Raw genomic sequence first — 20,615 nt, forward strand, 5'->3', positions numbered from 1 at the left:
GGGCAGAAAAGCATGGATTTGGACCCGCGAGACGATTAACTGATAACTGGCGTAGAAGAATAAAAGGGTTGCCAAACACAGCAGTTAGTGCTTAGAAAAGTATTATTCCTTCTTTCCTTTCCAGATTCAGAATCCCGGAGGATAGAAAGGACTAGAGTCAAGGAAAACGCATTGCCGTAGAAGAAAGTGGATGGGCACAGTGGAGCGTCTGACTGCATCACATATAAAATGGGAACGTACAAAGCAGAGCGCATTTACTTGTTGGTTTTGGGGAATTAACTGACCCCTGGTAACTGCTTTCTGCCTTCCAGAGTTGGAAAAACTGACGAGTAATTCAGCTATTCTAATGAGTGAGCTAAGAAACATTGATCTGCCTGTGGGTACAGTGTGTGGTGGTCGCAAGAGGCTGGTGGTTGAAGACCAACAGCAAGAGCCTGGGGCTGAGTTAGGGGGCAGGTTCAAGTGATTCAAATCTTGATAAATGTTGAGAGCTTGCGTTCAAAAATATAGTCTCAGTTTATACTCCAAGTCCATAGTATTTTATTATCAAGTGCCATCAAGTCTCTGAATGCCACTTTGAAAAAATTTTGCATTTCTCTAACTCTGAGTGAGGCTGACATACTTTCATGTGTCTAGTTATTTGGATTTTTTCCCTGTGAATTTCTACTGGTCCCACGTGGGAGCTTTAAGTGGAGGACAGGCTCATGTCCTGGTAAAATCCTAGGTCCCGAAGCAACCTGGTGAACTAAATAGGCATGGTTCCTGACTGGGTGGGTGTGGGCAAGACAGTAAGGAAAACAAACGTATAAATACACATCTCCATCAGTTCTCAGAAAGGAAAGAAGAGATGCTGGGAGAAGAGAAGGCAGGGAATCTCCTTTAGATATGGGATCAGGGAAGTCTTTTGAGGAAACATTAAAAAATTTATTTAATTTTTGTAACTTTAAGCTTTTTATTCTGTGTTGGGGTAAGCTGATTAAAAATGTTGTGGTTTCAGGTGAGCAGCGAAGGGACTCAGCGTACAAACGCATGTATCCATTCTCCACACTCCCCTCCTATCCAGGCTGCCACATAACACCGGGAAGAGGTCCATGTGCTGTACAATAGGTCTTTGTTTGTTACCCGTTTTAAATATAGTTGTGTATACGTGACTTCCCAAACGTCCTAACTATCCCTTCCCCCTGGCAACCATTCTAAATCTGTGAGTGTCTGACGAGACATTTAAGTGGAGACTTGATAGACAAGAAAAGCTGAGTCATGAGGAGATTTGGGTAAGAAAGTGTTCTTGGCATCAGCAATACTGTGTGAAGGTTCTCAGCTGCAAAAGACCCTGGCATGGTTGGAGAAGAGAAAGATGGGCAGGCCAGTGAAAGCACAGTGAGTAACGAGGCGGGATTGAATTCCCTGTCCTGACTGAATTCAGGGGGAGAGACCTCTTACCAGGCTTAAGCAGACCTCAGCATTATAGTCAAGGCTCGCTTTTCTTAGATAACAACTCCACAGTGAAAGTTTAGGCCAATGTCTGGCGCGCGTTTGCTTGTGGAATTAAGGCTTAGCAGGCGACATCCGCCCAGGGCCAAGGCTACTGTTGGGTCATTGGTCACAGAGAGAGACGGGTTTGAATGGCTTCCAAAGGAAGAATCCGTCCTTTCCCCTAACTGCCTCCTCCTGTCACGCACACTTGGTAAGGCTGGCATTTGGTAGAGTTAACTGCTCTCCCTCCGGTGGCAACATCAGCCTCCTTGTGCCTCTCATCCACCCTCATTCTACCTCGGGGAGGAGAAACACCGAACAGGGACCTGAAGGAAGCCCAGGCAGGGTTGGGGGTGTATGTAGACTGTGGTGTGTACCCCTTCCTCCTTGTGAGGTCTTCAAACTCTCTCATCTAACATAGCTGGCGAATGGCAGGTACGTGAGGGCAGCTGTGTGCATGTGTGTGTGTTGAGGGGGTGAGCACTCACCTGAAGAAAAGAGCCTGGTGGAGCCCAAAGAAAAAGAAGCATATGAGTAGGTGGCTTAGACCAACTCAGCATTAAGCCTGGGTAGAGACAGGCCCACTTCCAGCCCTTTATCTTGCTTTTTCTAAAGGGAAAGTAAGGCCAGTGAAACACCCCAAAGGGGAATATAGAGGTGATTGCCCCAGTCTCCTTCGTCGGGATAATAATGCTGTTTCTAGTGAGTGAAGCAGGGACAGGGAAGTCTGGCACGCTACAATCCATGGGGTCTCAGAGTCAGATGCAACTGAGCAACTGAACAACAACGGTGAGTGGAGCTGAAGTGTCCAGGCATCCCTGTGTCTGAAGGAACATCCTCAGATTGCATCCTTTAATCAGTGTCCTGTCTCTCTAGAGTGACTGTCTCTGCGTTCACACTGACTCGTGAAATCCTGAGACCTGGACCATTTCTGTGGTCCTCTGTCAGTCTTATGCTAGGACACCCAGACACAGTAAGGACATGGACATGGCTCTAGCTCATCCTCGGCCCTGAACAGAGTGTGTCTCATTATTTTCGTGAGTCTTCCCAGGTGGGTGGAGAGCAGTTTCTGTATTGAGAGTTAGTATATATTTAGTTTGTACACAGTGAGAGGTACCTGTGGTCCTCGGATGAACTGCTTGACCAGGAGTGCTCTCTTCGAGTCCCAGAAATGCTCTCTGAGTCCTTTCCCTCATGGCTGCCTCTAAGCCTGGCTGTCCCCTTCCCTGAGCAGTTTGGGACCATCTCTCCCTCCTGCCTATGTTTCACCTCCCAGATGGCAAGCGGCCTCCAACTGTCTGTGGGGGATTTTTTTTCTTGGAAGAGAGGGTAGAGGGGGTGATGATACCATCTAGTACTATAAGGATGGACCCGTGGAAGAAACGGGGGTGAGATATAAACAAATCTCTTCGATGCTGGGTGGGAACAGCTGAAAACCAAGGCTTCAGTAAGCAACCCACACTTCTTTAGTGCTTGGCGCTTCCCAGTGCTCTTTTAAGGTCCACACATCCCATTTTACTTACTGAGACTCCGAGGCAGCCAGGGTGTAGGTTATTTTTCCTTTGAAACAGGAAAGACCAGACACAGAAAAATTATGTAATTTGCCTAAGGACAAAAAAGCTAAGGACAAAGCCAGAAAGCTCTCTGCTAGGAGGGATTTTAAGAAGAAATATGCATGGCCTATAATTTGTTAAAAAAAAATAATGCATAGTGCAATTTTTAGAAAAGCAAAGTTTGGGATTTGGGGTGGGGCAGATCCGCTGTTATGACTAGCCTGATCCTTCTTGTCTGGACAGTCCTTTACAAATGCTGGCTTTGCTTGGACATCATAAGTAACAGCGCCATGACACCAGTGGGGAAACAGAATGCTGACATAGTTTTTCTGGGGCCTTCCTTCCTTCTTTTAGCTGAATGTCAAAAGATGTTTCCAGAAAAGAAATGCTGTACATATGTAGGCCAACCTTGAACTTCTTTTTAACGAGTGGTATGAATTTCTGCTTAAAGGACACATCAAATAATCGCCCAGACCATAAAATCACTCATTTCCATTCCTGTAGTTGATGACGCAGACAGTAAAGTCAATGTCTCTCAGTCCGCTTTCTTGTGAATTTAGTCTTTTTGGAAACTTCCTCCAGAAAATGGTCACCCCTGGGTGCCTTAGGCTAGAGCCCTCTCCTTTATCCCCAGGCTGTGGGGTACATGAAATGTCAAGGGATCTATGTCCATAGATCATAAAAATGGCCAAAGATGCACAGAATGTCTGCCCCTGTGCCAACATGGATTTAAGAAAAACACATCCATTCTTCTAGCCAGCAGCACGGTCTGACAGATGTCACCAGCCTGCAAGGCTTACTGTTTTATTTTGGATCCATCACAGAGACTAGCTTATAGATGAGCTGACATACACGGAGCCTTATGTGCCAAACACGGAGCTAAAGCCTTTACACTCATTATTTCAATGAATCCTTATGATAACCTGTAAAGTAGATAGCCACTCCCATTTTAAAGCTAAGAAAACAGACACAAAGAGAGCCAATAACTTGCCCAAGACCGTCCACTGGTTAAGACTGGAACTCAGGGCAGGACCACAGGGCAATGCTGCTCCCAGTACACCACCACAAGGGGGCGCCCTGCCCATGTCCTCTCCTGTTAAAGGCGTGTTTTCTTTTTCCTCCCCTGGGGCATTGAGTGGAACACAGCTCAACTGTTCTTTCTCACAGTTTCTTTCTGTCCAAATGCTGAGGCTGTTTCCATCCTGGAAAGTTTCAGACCAATGTACGTGTGTCCACCAGTATCTGTCACTAACTCCAGGTCTGAAAAAAGCAAAACTCCTTGAAGGACGCTGCTGTCCCGTAAATAAACAAAGCATGTTTGATAGTAGGAGCCAGATTCTCTTTGCTGGGGCAGTAAAAGAAAGGACTGGTTTAAAGAAAAACTAACAGAACGCTCAGGTTTCAGTTACCGAGGATGTGGTCTTACAATTAAACAGAATTTGGTGCCCATGATCAGAGCATATAGTAGAAATTTTCTTCAGAAATGGAATCATCCAAGCCGTGTTCCAGCTCTCAGGGTAAAGCTGAGGACTCATGGGCTCATTTTCCATTCTTCTGTGTCATCTGACAGCCAAGAGTAGCAAAGCGATTGGGGTGCGACGTCACAGGACAAAGGATTCTGTTCAGTGTTGACAGTGACACCCGGGACTTTCAGCAAAAGTGATTCCTGTCCAGCCTCTGACACGTCTAGCTATGACTGTGTGATAGCCCCATTGAAACAGGCATCTTTGAGAATGTGTTTCAGAGAAACACCTCCACTCCGTCTGAGAGAATCCATAGCATTTAAAGTGCCTGCCTGACCACATGAGAGGGCAGAGACAATACACCTCAGTGGTCACTTTAGAATCTCTGGGCTCTGTCCTCGGTTCCTGTGGGAAGCGGCTTCGCCCCACCAGCCTACCTCCGGCAGTGCCCAGTGGGACGTGGCCATCAAAACAGCCCCCTGAAGGCCTGCAATGACTCATCAGCAGAAAGAAGAAAATGTGGCAGAAAACTTCAGGGGTCGGGGCGGGCGGGGGTTGGGGCGGGCGGGGGTTGGGGGTGGTGGTTTGGGAAGTTAAAATACGACTCAGGAAATCCTGAGGCTCCAGATGAGGCTCAAGGGAGAAAATATAATGGGGGGTCAAGGCAGAAGGTTACACTGTGGCAGTAATCGAGCTTAAATGAACGTTATGTTAAATTTCCTTGACAGCTTTAATTTGCTGGTTTAAATCTAGCAAGTGTCTGGGGAAGCAAGGCACACTACTCTCCCCACCTGCTGGAGCCATTTTATTTTCTTTGCAAAAGACAAGATGCCTAGGAGCACCAAGAAGGCAAATTTGGGAATAAAATGTATACATTTTTCATAATCTCCCCAGGTAACTGTGACATGAAGCCTGGAGGGAGGAACTCCCCTACACTCCTATAAACCAGCACTGTAGTACAGGCCACACCTTAAGTGGGGTTAGCTTAAAGTAGAATTTGAGAAGGTTTGGTAAGCTAGATGAAGGGCCTGGAATGGTGAGAGGGGGTGATGTCTAAGCAGACATCAGTTTTGCATCAGACTGGCTCTGGCTGTACAAAGTTATTTTATGTGTATGTACACTTTCTGGATTTTCATAAAGAAACCAGAAAGAAATCCATCTTCTGTATGCTCTTGTTAAAAGACAGCTGTTAGCACACTCATGTTTAGAGAAAGAAAGTAAGACTTACCTTGTGGGTGGGATGTGTTTGTTTTTGACATCTGTCTTTGTATTTCTCATGCTCCGATCATGGCCCAACTGAGGTACTAAGTTTCACTGACCCCTGGAAATACTGACTCCTGCCAATCTATGTCCAGAAGGGCAAGAAGGGCTCACTAAGGGACTTCAGGGAACTGTAGCAAGGCAGCTCAGCTCTTTTTTAAAAAATAAATTTCTGTTGGAGTATAGCTGATTCATAATGGTGTCTTCATTTTAGGTGTATAGCAAAATGATTTAGTCATACACATATTCATTCTCAGATTCTTTTCTCATATAGTTTATCACAGAATACTGAGTAGAGTTCCCTGTGCCATACATGAGGTCCTTGTTGGTTATCTACCATATATATTGATAGTAGTATGTGTATGTTAATCCAAACCTCCGGATTTATCCCTCCCCTCTCCCACATTTCCTCTTTGGTTACCACAAGTTTGTTTTTGATACCTGTAAGTCTGGTTTAGTTTTGCAAATAAGCTCATTTGTGTCATTTTAAAAGATTAGATTCCAAATATAAGTGATACCATATAGTATTTGTCTTTCTTTGTCAGACTTACTTCACTTAATATGATAATCTCTAGGTCCATCCACGTTTCTGTAAATGGCCTTACTTTGTTCTCTTTTATGGCTGAGTAATATTCCATTGTTAGACTTCCCTGGTGGCTCAGATGGTAAAGCATCTGCGAAGGGGACAACAGAGGATGAGATGGTTGGATGGCATCACCAACTCAATGGACATGGGTTTGGGTAGACTCCAGCAGTTGGTGATGGACAGGGAGGCCTGGCGTGCTGCGGTTCATGGGGTCGCAGAGGTTGACACGACTGAGTGACTGAACTGACTGACAATGTGGGAGACCTGGGTTGGGAAGATCTCCTGGAGAAGGAAATGGCAACCCACTCTAGTAGTCTTGCCTGGAAAATCCCATGGACGGAGGAACCTGGTAGGCTACAGTCCATGGGGTCACAAAGAGTTGGACACGACTGAGCGGCTTCACTCACTCACTCAGTATTCCATTGTACACATGCACCTCATCCTCCTTATCCATTCCTCTGCTAATGGACGTCTAGGCTGCTCCCACATCTTGGCTATTGTGAATAGAGCCACAGTGAAAACGGCTGCAATCATTTCTAATGCCAGTTGTGTGCGTATGTATGTGGATGTGCCTACTCACCTTCCACTACCACCTAGGTTTGCCCGCTCCAGGGGAAGAGGCACACAGAACGAATGCCACCAGGAAATCATATGGAAACATTTGCATTCCTTAGACATTTGTTTCTGGCATGTTTCTCCTCCCTCTTCTCTCTGCCTCACCCTGCCCTCAATCTGTTTGCTTAGGCAGATGATGATTGATAAATCAACACAGTTGAACAATGCAAGAGTCAGAAAGTGAAAGTGAAAGTGAAGTCGCTCAGTCGTGTCCGACTGTTTGTGACCCCATGGACTGTAGCCTACCAGGCTCCTGGGTCCATGGAATTTTCCAGGCAACAGTACTGGAGTGGGTTGCCATTTCCTTCTCCAGGGGATCTTCCCAACCCAGGGATCAAACCCAGGTCTCCCACATTGCAGGCAGATGCTATTGCAAGCCCGTAGCCCACCAGGCGCCTCTGTCCATGGGATTTCCCAGGCAAGAATACTGGAGTGTGTTGCCATTTCCTAGTCCAGGGGATCTTCCTGCTTCAGGGATTGAACCTGCATCTCCTGCATTGGCAGGTGGAATCTTTACCACTGAGCCACTTCGGAAGCCCCTAGTGAGTACTGTACTATGCAACTATTAAAAAAAAAACAACCCACATATATATGAACTTGGGCAACTCAAACCTATTATTCAAGGAACAACTGTAGTTTTTCCTAAGCGTGTTCTCATTGATAGCAAGGAGGAAAGGCATTATTGATTTTAAAAAAAGATACCTGTATTAATTCTTCCATAAAATTTGAGTCAGTTGTGGTATAACTGCTAACAAAAATTATATTAAGAGTAAAGATCATCTTTGCAAGTAACTGGGTTTATAATTAGTTCACAAGAACAGTGCCTTTAAATACCTAATTATAATAACTTACAGCCAGGTCATTGTCTAGCCAAACCATCTCTCTTATCCTTTTTTTCTCTTGAGAGTGGAGGTGGTAGCCTTTCTCTTCCACCTGCGGTTCTCCTAGGAAATATTTCAGCCCTCCTGCTGCACCGAGTGTCTATGCCAAACCAGCCATCACCAAAGTCACATCCCTTGAAAACAAATGGGGCAATGTCATAAGCTGCATTTGCTTTTGCATAAAAATAAACTGACATAATTTGATCAGGTCTTTACCATTTAAAAGGACGTGAAAATAGTCTGTTGAATGAGGCCACATGTGGTAATATGGACTTGAGCACATCACTAATATCAGCAGAAAGTATTTAATCTACTTAACTGCTTGCCCAGGAGAAGAAACAAAAGACCTTAACTCTTACTGGATAGAAGCTTATTACGTAATTAGGGCTAGTTAGCTCTTTAGTCTTTTTTTACATTTCAAGTTCTCCCATTGGAATGACCAGAGGAACTGTTATCTGCATGCTAATCCCAGTTCTTAGTCTCCTGGAGGCATGTAAGATTTTCCCATGAGCCACAAAAATGCGATGATGTCTACCTATCTGATAGTTTTAGAGATTTCCCAAATAACCGAGAGAAACGAACTTTCATCACAGAGTTAAAATATTTAATGACAAAATCAGAGTTTGCTGTAATAATGAATCACAGAGCAGGTGTTACTTGTCTCTGAAAGGAACAAAAATTATGTTTGACATCTTAGAGAACTTCTGAAGAATTAGTAACTGTACAACAGACAGCAGCAGTGTTACAATTCTAAAAATTGAAAGCGAAACCTATCTTTAATATTGTTTATTGAGGGCATTCTGTATAAGTATTTTTACATAAATGCACAACCTTTGTTAGCCACAAAAGTAGTATTAAGACAGATTTCACTGAAATTTTAAGTCTAACACATAATCTTTATCTTTTTTTTCAGAGCTTAGAAAAAGTTAACTACTGCTCTTGTTACGTTTTACAAATACATTCTTTAATATGAAACATTAACCTGAATCACTACTTCCTGCATATAGGTATCTAATAGTACTAGGGAAGAATACTACAGCTACATCCAGGAAGAAGTGAGAGCACTGGGAAGACTTTTTTTAACGAGTTGTCAGTACAATCTAAGAAATCCTTCACAGAAATGTATTTCCAAAACTCAATAGTGAGGTGCAGAAACGAAACAAAGAAATTAAATGTCTTTTAGCAAGCCACTGAATTGGTCCCAAATGAATTGGTACCACATAATGTGAGTCATTTTAGCAATTTCCTCTAGGTTAGATTGTATTAATACTTTGTACTGACGCACCTTCTACAAAAGGATACCAAAGAACCTCACATGTGTCTTCACAAGGCTTGCTTTTCTGCCAAGTCAGGAGGTCTAGAAGGGACTGGGGCTGCTGTTGGCCCTCTCTGCGGGTGGAGGCCTAGGCAGGACTTGGACACAGGGAGGTCAAGGGCATGACCACAGCCTGGAGGCAAATCAATGGAGGAAGCTAGTAATGGTGCAGATAGACTTTCTTCCAATCGCGATGTCTTCCAAAAGACTGAAGTTAAAAGGTTAAACAGAGAGTGAGCAAAGAGGGGAAGATGTGAACTAGTGATATTTATGAAGGATGACTATCACAGGTTTACCAGAGAGGAAAAAAGAAACACATTTCACAGTACGCTTATGACCTCACCCTCTGCTACTTTAGAAGCAGCTTCATAAAAAATACTTGGCAACACATTTAATTTTTGCGTTTGGCTGATTGTCAGGGGTTTGAGATTTACTCTTCTAATTATTTATATCAACTATCTATCTCTGAAGCTAGGATTCAATTTGGGAAGATGTATATGTGTGCCCATGCATGCTTTTACTAAACGGAGGTCTGCAAAGAAAACTTATTTGGTGTGATATTTTCAGCTTTTCTTAGAAATTATAAATGCTTCTAATAGTACTCACCAGCTAATAAGTTCCTTGCTTCTTTTAAGTTTTAAGACATCAAAAGAAAAGTACAAAATATTATAGTAAACTTATATCGTTTACCCTATAAATTCTACAGAGTTTCCTTGAACTGGATCATCTCCCTAAGAGGATTCAGAAATTCTTCTCTGGTAAATCTCATCTCCCTTTTGACACATACTGATGAAGATCATTTCCCCCACCAATAGCCTGATTTTCTATCTCCCTGGGAAAGCTTTAGCAGAAGAATTTAAGCTATTTAAATCAGCATAAATAATCCCAAAGTCATCCTGTGCTGCCATGTAGAAGCTACAATACACATGGCCTCAGTCGGCTCAATAGGTAGGAAGGAATCGAAAGGGTCCTGATGATCCAGGCAGCTTAAAAATCAACGCAACACAGCGGGAGGCTGAGAATGTATCTGGGATGTGCAGCTTGCTTCCTTGTTTCAGAAAGACAAAGCACAGCTTTTATATTTAGCATTTTAACCCTCTAAAAAACTGAACTCTCAGACTGAAAATCTGGGTCCATGTTGAGTGATACAAAATCAGGAGCTGTAATGAACCAATTTCATTCATTCTGACTACAATGTAAAGTCTTCAGGACTATGCTGTTCTATGTCAGATGAGGCAAGTTGTAATTGCCATGAAATGCAATTTGTCAAGAAGCCCGCACTTTCAAATTACATTAAACAAATAGCAGTAACAACATCAAAACCTCCAAAAATCAGACATTGAGAACTGAAGGCCATTTCCTAAGGACATCATGAGGGTGTCACTAAATAGGTATGTCTTTGTGAAAAGAAAAAAGACTTTAAATATATTATCTTTCCACAGTATCGTTTACACCGAACTTTATCTGGACAAATCAATTCTTGATAAAAACCCAAGCTCTTTTCAAAACCAGTTAATTTGGGACAATGACAAAGAAATGTTCATGAATTCACATTAGTTTTTAAATAGTCTTTTACTTAGGTCTTTAATCTCAAATTTTTATCATTCATACGGTAATTCTAAACAATCAGCCTGGAAACAAGTAGTGGGAGAATTTAAACTGTAGCTCAGAAAGTAGATTTCTATCTGTGATTCTTATTTGTTTTTTTGAATGCTGGTGATGGCTCATGCAGAAAATTACCACACAAAAAGCAAAAATCAAAGACTGCTGTTTCTCCTGATAAATCCAATTGTTTTCCATAATACAGATTTATGTCTCAGGATATAGAATCTTAGGCTTCAAATTAAGAGTAGCTATGAGCCTGAGTGAAACCAACCTGCTTGACTTTTACTTCCAACCAGGAACAATAACATCTGATATCACATTAAAATGTCTTCTTGCTTAATATCAGGAAAAAAAAAATACGGTTTAGACCTAGCTCAATATATCATTTGGTCCAAATTTCATATTCAAACTACCAAAAAAAAAAAAAAACCCCTTAAAAAAAACACACATACGAACACACGCATACACACAGTCAGAAAAAAAATGAAGCTGATACTATGCAGCATTTCTTAGCAAGATTATCAGGGAAATGTATTAATATAAACACACCATCTTTTCTCTCATATTAACATCTGAAAAGGAAAAACAATCTAAATGTCCATAATTTGGTGGGGGTTGGGGGCTGGAGAAGCAAGCGGAGGTCCGGAGTTTCTTGTAAAAACTGCTGAACAAACTTCAGTTTCTCTTAAGAGGTCTCTGGGAGAGGCAGTTTCTCAACATTTGTGCTTCATGGCAAGCTAAGGAGAGAAAGGGACAAATGTGAGATGTTAGCAGTGGGGAGAGTGCACTGGTTGCTTCTTTCCCAAATCCACGCTGAGCAGCAGCACCAATATTTTATTTGCTGCGGCAGATCACCACTCCTGTTCGCAGTGGCGCCAAGGAAACATGCAACACTCCCGACACAGTCCACCGAGCACTGCAGCTTCACTCCTTACAGCACGGTTGTTGGTGCAGGTGTCCAGGTAGGGTGGTGCTCTGTGGCATTCCTTCCTGCCACTGAAGGAGCAAACGGAAGAGGCAAAGTATAGGCAGAATGAGTGACCCACCCTAGCAAAGCAACAAAGGCGTCTGGGCTTCCAGGTTACTAGTTATCCAGGAAGACCACTCTTCAGTTTCAAGTATTTACTGACAAATCACCAACTGTAGAGAAACAATCTGCAATAATCCACATAATATCCTGGCCGTTCAACCAGGTTGAGGCACTTGACAACTAAGACTGCGTAACCAACCAGGACTGAACAATAGATCAAATTCAAACCTTGACTTGCTGCTCCCTCTGGTATTTGAAAAATGTGGTTCATTGAAATGTTAGATCTTTAAAAATGGAAACACCAAATACCACTGCATCATTAAATAGTTTCCCAAGCCCAGCTGGAGCCCATGATGATGTATTTAAGGAAACGTATGCAGGTACAAAACAGAAAATTAAATCTGACATTGCCTTCCTTAGCCAGATCCTTTCCAAGGAGCCGGTACACTGACGTGAAGCAGGGGGCAGGGTGGAAGCTGAATTGTGATTCCTTGGGGGTCTATAGAGTTTGATATTAGGGATTAATCCCTGGGGTTGGAGCTGGACTGGAGGTAGTTACATTGTTAAATTAATCTCTACCCGGGGGCTTTCCTGGTGGCTCAGATGGTAAAGTATCTGCCTGCAATGTGGGAGACCCACATTCGATCCCTGGATCGGAACGATCCCCTGGAGAAGGGAATGGCAACCCACTGCAGTATTCTTGCCTGGAGTATCCCATGGACAGAGGAGCCTGGCGAGCTACAGTCCATGGGATCTCAAAGAGTTGGACACCACTGCTGTGCTAAGTGCTGTGGGTTTTTGCCAAGAAGATGGCAGTGGCTCCTAACTCCTGACCTCCACGAGCTGATAGTCCAGGAAATACGGTGGGTAGCAATGGCAGATCCAGGACTCTTCCTCTGATCCGTCCCACTCTCCAGCCACCTTCGGAGCCCCTCCACTGTAAGGCCTCCACTTCTTGCTCTGTCTCTAGTTTTAATACATTATTTAGCAATGCGAATCATTCAAATCAACACAGAGCTGTTAAGTGTTGTGCATAATGAATACCAACCATAAATATTTGATCAGAGCTGCTGTCTTGTTGTTCACTGAGCTATTAACCTTCAGCTACTGGGCTTGTGCCAATTTACGCAGTCATTCATCCTCAGCAGCGAGCGTGCTGCTACTCAACCAGCCCGGTTACCTCTCTCATGCAGCTGGGGTTGGCGCTAAGGGGAGCCCCAGCCGGGTGGGGCGTGCCAGTTCAGTTTCACAGAAATACAGCTGGTTTGCACGTTTTGCTATTTGAGGTATTTCTGCATAAAGTGGCATCATTTCCATTCTACCTCATTTTGTTTTTTTTCTTTAATTTCCTGGGAGTTAGAAACTTTAGAATATGGAAGGCAGGTGCTTTCCATAAGCACAGATGTGTTTATGACCTTTAGCTCTAAAGTCACAAGCACTCTGTCCCTCAGTTTCCCTCGTGTCTATGAAAGTAAGTGAAGTTGCTCAGTTGTGTTCAACTCTTTGTGACCCCATGAACTATACAGTCCACGGAATTCTCCAGGCCAGAATACTGGAGTAGGTAGCCTTTCCCTTCTCCAGGGGATCTTTCCAACCTGGGGATCGAACCCAGATCTCCCGCATTTCAGGAGAATCCTTTACCAGCTGAGCCACAAGGGAAGCCTGTGTCTATAAATATCTCCAACTCAAATGCTTATGAATTAATGTATAGGGTAAGTTAAAAATTTCCTTTTGCTATATTCTGTTTTCTTATCTCATGGAAAGCTTTCTCTTTCCAAGCTGTGTAAATGACTCCATCTAAATAATAATGATAACAGTAATAATAATAGAAAATATTCTTACTCATAAAGAAAGTCAAAGTGTTAGTCCCTCAGTCATGTCCGACTCTTTGCAATCCCATGAACTGTAGCCTGCCAGGCTCCTCTGTCCATGGGATTCTCTAGGCAAGAATACTGGAATGCGTAGCCATTTCCTTCTCCTGGGGATTGAACCCGGATGTCCTGTATTGCAGGCAGATTCTTTACCATCTGAGCCACCAGGGAAGCCCATACAGGGGGACTCTTTAAGAGGCCTGGACTCCTGAGGTCCCTTCTGGCTCAGATGCACAGGGAGCAGCTGACTGGAGTAGAGACAGAGGCAGTCATTCCCTGCCAGGGAGGGAAATGCCACTTGCCACTCGCTCCCCCACAAATGTGGGCTTGTGCAGAGCAGGGCAGATCACTGTTCTTTCCTGCAGGAAATGTCATCTGAGGATGCCTAGGTGTGGGTATCGCTCTCGCCTGCTGACTCACCAGCCGAGGCAGGCATCAAAGCACGGCACACACTGCACCGCTGTGCTTTTTGAAGTCGCGGAGAGTGACCAGGCCTGCTTTGTGGCTGAAATGGACTTTCCTAAGGTCCGAGGCTGTGCCAAGCTCATAGCTCAGGAAGGAACCACGCTTCCCCAAGCCAGGCTGAACAGAGCTGGGGGAAGAGAGGGGTGCAGACGCATTTCCATCGTCTCTACAGGAGACAAACACCCACGTATCTCGATGGCAGGGTCCTGCAAAAGTGATCCACTCTCTAATGTACCTGGGTAAGCGGAAAAAGCCAGAAATGCTCTTCTGTTGCAATCCACCCGGAAAGCGTGCCCTCCTCTCCAGCCGAGGTGGCATATCCTTGTTCAACCAGGGAGCCCAGAGCAATGCTCACCCAGAACTGCCCTTCTTGTCAGGGCTCTGACATGAGCACTGTGTCCTGACTGCTAAACACACCCCATACTTTCTGAGTCAACACAGCCACGTTTGGGGTGTGGAAGGCCTGGGTTCCACTCCTGAACTCTCCTCACCAGCAGGCCTGGCAGAGGCTCGGCCAGCAAAATGACATCTTCATGGTCAGCCTACGCCATGGGACAAATCAGGAGTCCTAGTCCCTGGGAAAATAGCCACACCTTATCTAAAGAGGTCAACCTCCTCGTTAGGAATACTGCCAATGCCGGTGATTCATCAGCGCATCCCCAGTTTTAGAAAACTGCAAGTCTGGTTATCATAGTGTCTCTCACACTCCCTCAAGCACACTAACAGACACTAGCGGTGCCCCCACCCTTACGCCACTCACAGAAGGGGAAACCAAAGTAAGTGGAGACTGCCCCCCTCCTGCGTCTTCTCCATGGAAGCAGGTAACTAGCTGGCGCCAATCCTCCCAGTGGTCAAAGCCAGGGACCCCTGTGCCTTTGGTGGCCTAATCAGTTTCTGTTCTGACAGGTCCCCTTCTTAAGGGCTGCTCTGGGTTTAGAAAGTGTTGGCATTGCATTCAGCAGGAGGCCCTCCCACCCCACGCTGGAGGGCACAGATCTTCACCACCAGTCCCTCCCCATCCCTGTGCTGGGGTCCTCAGTCACATTTCTCCAACCCCCCCTGCCAGTGTTCATCATGCAACAATGGATTAGAGCAGGCTCAGCAGAAACCATTTCTTATGGAAACAATTATAATTAATATCAGTTAAGATTTACATGCACCAGGTACTGTGCTAACCGATTTATAGGTTTGAATGCATTCAGTTCTCTCAACACTTCAGGAGAAAGGCACTATTTTTAGGTAGAAGTCCTTACTGATGAGGAAACACAGGTTTAGAGAAATTAAGCCCTTGCCCAAGGTCACTGAGGTGGTAAATCAAACAGCAGATGTTAACTACACACCATACTGCCTTCCCAACCACCTAGCACACTTGGCCACAGTATCATCAGGGAAACCCGGTGAGCAGGGCCAAGAATTCTGGCCGTCTGCTTAGGTTATCCAACCCCAGGTCGGCATGACCTTCTCTGAGGTGGGTACTGACATGGATGACCTCCAGGTATTGTCTATTCTGCATCAGAAGAGCGATTTCACAGACTTCCTTGGTAACCTGGTTCATTATCTAATCAGTAACCTTAACTCTTGTTTTAGCAGAATGGTATCAGTGCACTACTGAGTGTTCTTTTCTGTAGGACAAGACACAAGAGAGAAGTGCTACAATATCACCCCCTTCCCACAGTTGAAGACAATTAAAAAATACTTCCCTTTAGCCTTGAAATCAACACTGTTTACGTGTTTCCCCAGACTTTCACTGCCCTTCCCTCCCTTAAATCACTACAGTTGCTGTTGCTATAAATGCAGTTGGGGGCGGAAATTCTAGCTTCTCCACTCCATCATTATTTCTCTATTGTGAAGGCTGCAGAAGGGGTGAAGGGAACCATAATTCTGAGCTCGTTCCCTCTGTGACAGCCATGGCAAACCAGGCTCTGGCCCCCAGCAGGGGTGCAGTACAGTAAGATGCTGTCGTGAAACCACAAGACAGGTCTGTTGAAAAGGGGTACAAGGGAAGGCAAGATGCAGCCACACGGATCTGGGTCCACGGTGGGGCCTGGGCTTAAGCTTTGGGAAGAGGCCAGCCCAGCTCGGCTGGGAAGATGGTTCCTGTTACTTTCAGGTTGTCCATTTCTGTTTTCTCAGCAAAAGTGGGCTTTTCCTTTGAAGCAAATTCATTTTTTTCTTCCCCTAAAGGTCACCTGAAAAGCCTATCTTGAAAGGCCAGATCATGTCTCTGACACGCCAACCATTATCAGCAGACGTTTCTGGAAACCCCAATTCAAATCACCAGCCAGAAAAGAACTGCCCTTTGATCCAAAGCACAAGAACAGTAATAAATCCTCTTTATCACCTGACCAGCAGGGCCTCTCTTTCCCGTCGTTTGTGACTGCCTTAGATAGCTGGCTGCCAATAACAACTTCCCTTTCTGAAAGGCGCATCATTTTCAGTGCGTGTGTGAATGTGTATACCCGAGGTATGTGTGAAAGGCCATTCTCTGCACCCAGAGGCCGGTGGAAATTTTGCAGGCAGCTCTGTATCAGTCAGCCTTAGAGGTCCAAGGCCTCTCTGCAGGGGACACCAGCCCTGAGGTGCCCTGGGACTAGAGTTTGCTTTTTATATGGTAGAGAGATGAGAACACAGGATGCTAGGCTTGTGACCAGAAAGGAACAGCATGGAAAAGTAAGCACAAGAGCCCACAGTCCTCTTTCAAGCCCCGGCCAACAGAGGAGGGATATTCTGAGACCCCCACCGACATCCTGTTCCCTGAAACTAGAGCCTTAAACTTCTGGGTCGGACCTAAGGATGATCCACAGTTCCCAAAGATATGGGGTCAGAGTCAGGGATGAAGCCAGGAGAAAGGAGATAACCAAATACGTGAGAGAACTCTTCCACCGCACACACAGCTTATGAAGTAGCAGAAGGGAATTGTACACAGGGACAAAAAAAGAAAAAAGGCCCAGTTTTGTACCTCATCATGGCAACCATTGGAGAAGGAAATGGCAACCCACTCCAGTACTCTCGCCTCGAGAATCCCAGGGACATAGGAGCCTGGTGGGCTGCCGTCTATGGGGTCACACAGAGTTGGACACGACTGAAGTGACTTAGCAGCAGCAGCAGCAGCATGGCAAACATATTGATAGAAAGTTTTGGGCCCCGAAGCTCCCTGACCGCCCAGAGCTGAGTGCTCCGCTGTGCGGAGAGACCCACCTTGTGTGCAGTTTCCGCAAACTGCTGGGCGCTGTTCTTCAAGTCCTCTGTCTTCTCTTCTGCACGGCCTAACCGCTCCCCGCGCTCGTTCAAGGCCTGGCTCGCTTTCTGTACTGCGCTGGTCACGCTGTCAGCCGCTGAATGGAGGATGCTGTTTCCTGAAAGAGGACAGCAAAAGCATCAGACACTAACTTGGCTGACCTGCAATGACAGTATCCGCTCCGCGGGTGCTGCTAAGTGACTTCAGTTGTGTCCAACTCTTTGCAACCCCATGTGTAGCCCGCCAGGCTCCTCGGTCCATGGGACTCTCCAGGCAAGAACGCTGGAGTGGGTGGCCATGCCCTCCTCCAGGGGATCTTCCCGACCCAGGCATCGAACCCAAGTGTCTTCCGTCTCCTGCATTGGCAGGTGGGTTCTTTACCACTAGCGCCACCTGGGAAGCAAGCAAGGTGGGTCAGACTCTGGAAAGGCTTGGAGGGTCTATGAAACGAGTCGGCTTTCCTTCTGACTTGGACTGACCGATGCACTTGGAGGAAGAATACCCACTGCCTGCAGGACCTGGGCAAGTGCTGAAGGCTTCTCTGCACGCTGATGCTGATAGCACTCATTTCCATTCTATTCTGTCTGGTGGGGCTCAGGAGGATGGGGTCCATCTGGATTTAGGAACTGATGGAAATTCTAACAAGTTCAGAGAATGAGGCAAGTTCAGTGAGACATATCTAGATCGTATGAGCATTTCCTCTTGAGCTGGGTTTAAGTGAATCACCACAGGAAAACTGGGGATCCTGAATGTCCCTAGATACGATGCTCTGTGTTTTTCAACTCTTCCCTTCTGTTCTACCCCTTCCTCCCTAAATGTACGGCCCCATGCAAGAAGCTGTGGATCAGAGTTCACAGGAGATATGTCAGTTCCTAACCTTGAATCCCGAGCCATGGCCTGGTTGGTTGGTCGGTCCTCTTTGCCTCTAATCTCAAGTATATGAAATACGGGGCCCTCAGCCCTGCGCAGAGCCTGCAGGTAGAAAACTGAGGGCAACCTGCCCTAGAAGGGACTCAGCACTCCCAGACTCATGAGCGATGACACCGAGAAAGTTGAAAACATCATCACATTTCAGATGGTTATGCATCCCTGACATCCCACGTACCAGGACTAGAAAAGAGAATTCAGCAGTGAAGAACCAGCAGATGTGTAACCCTCTGAGACCTAGCAACTTGCAAAATTACAACCAAAGGAGATTTATAGCTGTATTTTGTTAACACCGAGTAGAAGATATTTAAATGGCATTTTATGTAATAGCTTTACGTCTTTGAATACGTTTATTACATCATTTAACTTTGTATCTGGAATGAATACATTGAGCCACAGACAACTTTTAATAGAAATGTAATTTCCATGGGTCTCAACTGCAAAGGCTTCCTAATTTCTCCTCTGTGGGAACGGCCTGTGGTTTGTGGAAAAGGATCTCAGGCAAAGAAAGTGCCTGACCCACAGGAAGCACTTTTTCCATTTTTCTTCTTTAGGGGTGGATTTCAAGGGCATCCACCATGCACTAAGGGGAGGAGAATGGAGTTAACTTGATGCTACTCAGATGCATCACCCACCACAGGAGCCAAGATACGTCAGCACAGATTAGTAGGGAACAGAAGAGATGTGGCTCTGGAGAAACTGATTAAATACTGGGTTGGAATGGAAGGCTGAGGTCTTCAGAACAGATTTAAGAGGAGAAATCTGGTTTCCCTTTGCTTTCATATCATGGGTATGATTACAGCCCTGGGCTTCCCTGGTGGCTCAGATGGTCATGCCTGCAACTGCGTGAGACCTGGGTTCGATTCCTGGGTCGGAAGATCCCCTAGAGAAGGCAATGGTAACCCACTCCATTATTCTCGTCTGGAGAACTCCACGGACAGAGAAGCCTGGCGGGCTATAGTCCATGGGGTCAGAGAGAGTCAGACAGAACTGAGTGACTAACACTTTCTCCACTGAATAGCTGAACAGTATTCTGCAATCAGAACACATCTTTACGAATATTGTCTCATTTGATTGTCACAAAACCTTTACTGAGAAGGCTGAGGCTAGGTGAGGTTCGGTGACTTCCACGAGATCAAATCACCAGGGAAGTGACATAACGAGCCCTAGAACCTGGTTTCCCAATGACTTTTCCTTATTCTGTACCTTCCTCTTTGCAGGTATGGCATCAGTCACAGAAAACCATCACTGTGACCGAGTTGTGAACAGACCAGCATAGATAGGTTGTGACAAGTTATTTCCCAAGGTAACACCTGCCTGTTTCTGCCATAAAGATATTCTTTTTGGTAAATGAAGAGTTATCACCTGAGCTGCATTGCAAGCCAAGTGCTCCCTAGCAAGAAGAAGCCAAAGAGATGGAATGAGAAGATGGAAAAAGAACTGAAGGTGCAGAGGGGTGGGGAAGGGGGCACAAGAAGGTCTTCTTCCCTTCCTTCTTCCTTCCGCATGCCCACAGCTCAGCAACCAGAAGCTAGAGAAAAGATGGGGTAGGGCATAGCCAGGAACAGCTACATTAAACCAAAGGGACTTTTAGAATTAGCTACCAAAAATTTGGTAGGGGGCTTCCCTGGTGGCTCAGATGGTAAAGAATCTGCTTGTAATTCAGGAGAACCAGGTTCAATCCCTGGCTTGAGTAAATCCCCTGGAGAAGGGAATGGCAACCCATTCCAGTATTCTGGCCTGGAGAATTCCATGGACATAGATAGGAGCCTGACAGGCTACAGTCCATGGGGTCGCAAAGAGTTGGACACAATTGAGCGAATTACACTAGGCACCAAAAATTTAAGAGGGCATATAACCATACTGGATAGTTTTTTTCCCATCAAACTGACCCTCGTGATGCCCTCAAAGTTAGACTCTCCTTGAATGAATCTGCTCTGCAGAAGCCACAGTGCATTCCTGTCGCAACTTCCTTAACTTTGTACAAGATATCAGGTCAGTACTGCACCCAGTTTTATATGATACTGTTTAACCAGCAGGTGTTATAACTAAAAGAGAACCAAATGCTGTCTTCATTATTCAGTGATAATACTGCCGACCACTATCAATACATAAATCCACCTTCAGTTATTTTCAGCCACGAGGATGGACTGGAAAGTCTCATCACCCCAGCTGAAATGTCCTCTCCTGGCTTCAATTCTACCCATATTGCAGGCTTGGTGAAGCCCCATTGCCTTTCTCTAGCTTCAAGTCAATTCCACTCTCAACTTCCTGGGAACTGTCTCTAACCTCCTTAGGTGACTGGTCAAGTACAGTCATGGGCAGTTCTTCCA

General features: G+C 45.3%; 1 protein-coding gene across 2 annotated transcripts in view; it reads right to left on the minus strand.

Moving 5' to 3' along the window:
• Positions 1-11,353: 11,353 nt before the first annotated feature.
• The window catches only part of STXBP6 (syntaxin binding protein 6), a 263,606-nt gene continuing 254,344 nt past the window's right edge, over positions 11,354-20,615 (minus strand). For both annotated transcript variants that reach the window (XM_052659978.1, XM_052659977.1), the window contains exons 5-6: positions 17,316-17,473; positions 11,354-11,488 (exon numbers count right to left, since the gene is read on the minus strand). In XM_052659978.1, the coding sequence (XP_052515938.1) occupies positions 11,465-11,488; positions 17,316-17,473 (182 nt within the window). In that variant the 3' untranslated portion in view covers positions 11,354-11,464. The remainder of the gene's footprint in view (positions 11,489-17,315; positions 17,474-20,615) is intronic.

This window comes from Budorcas taxicolor, chromosome 21, assembly GCF_023091745.1.
Source record: "Budorcas taxicolor isolate Tak-1 chromosome 21, Takin1.1, whole genome shotgun sequence".
Taxonomy (NCBI): Eukaryota; Metazoa; Chordata; class Mammalia; order Artiodactyla; family Bovidae; genus Budorcas; species Budorcas taxicolor.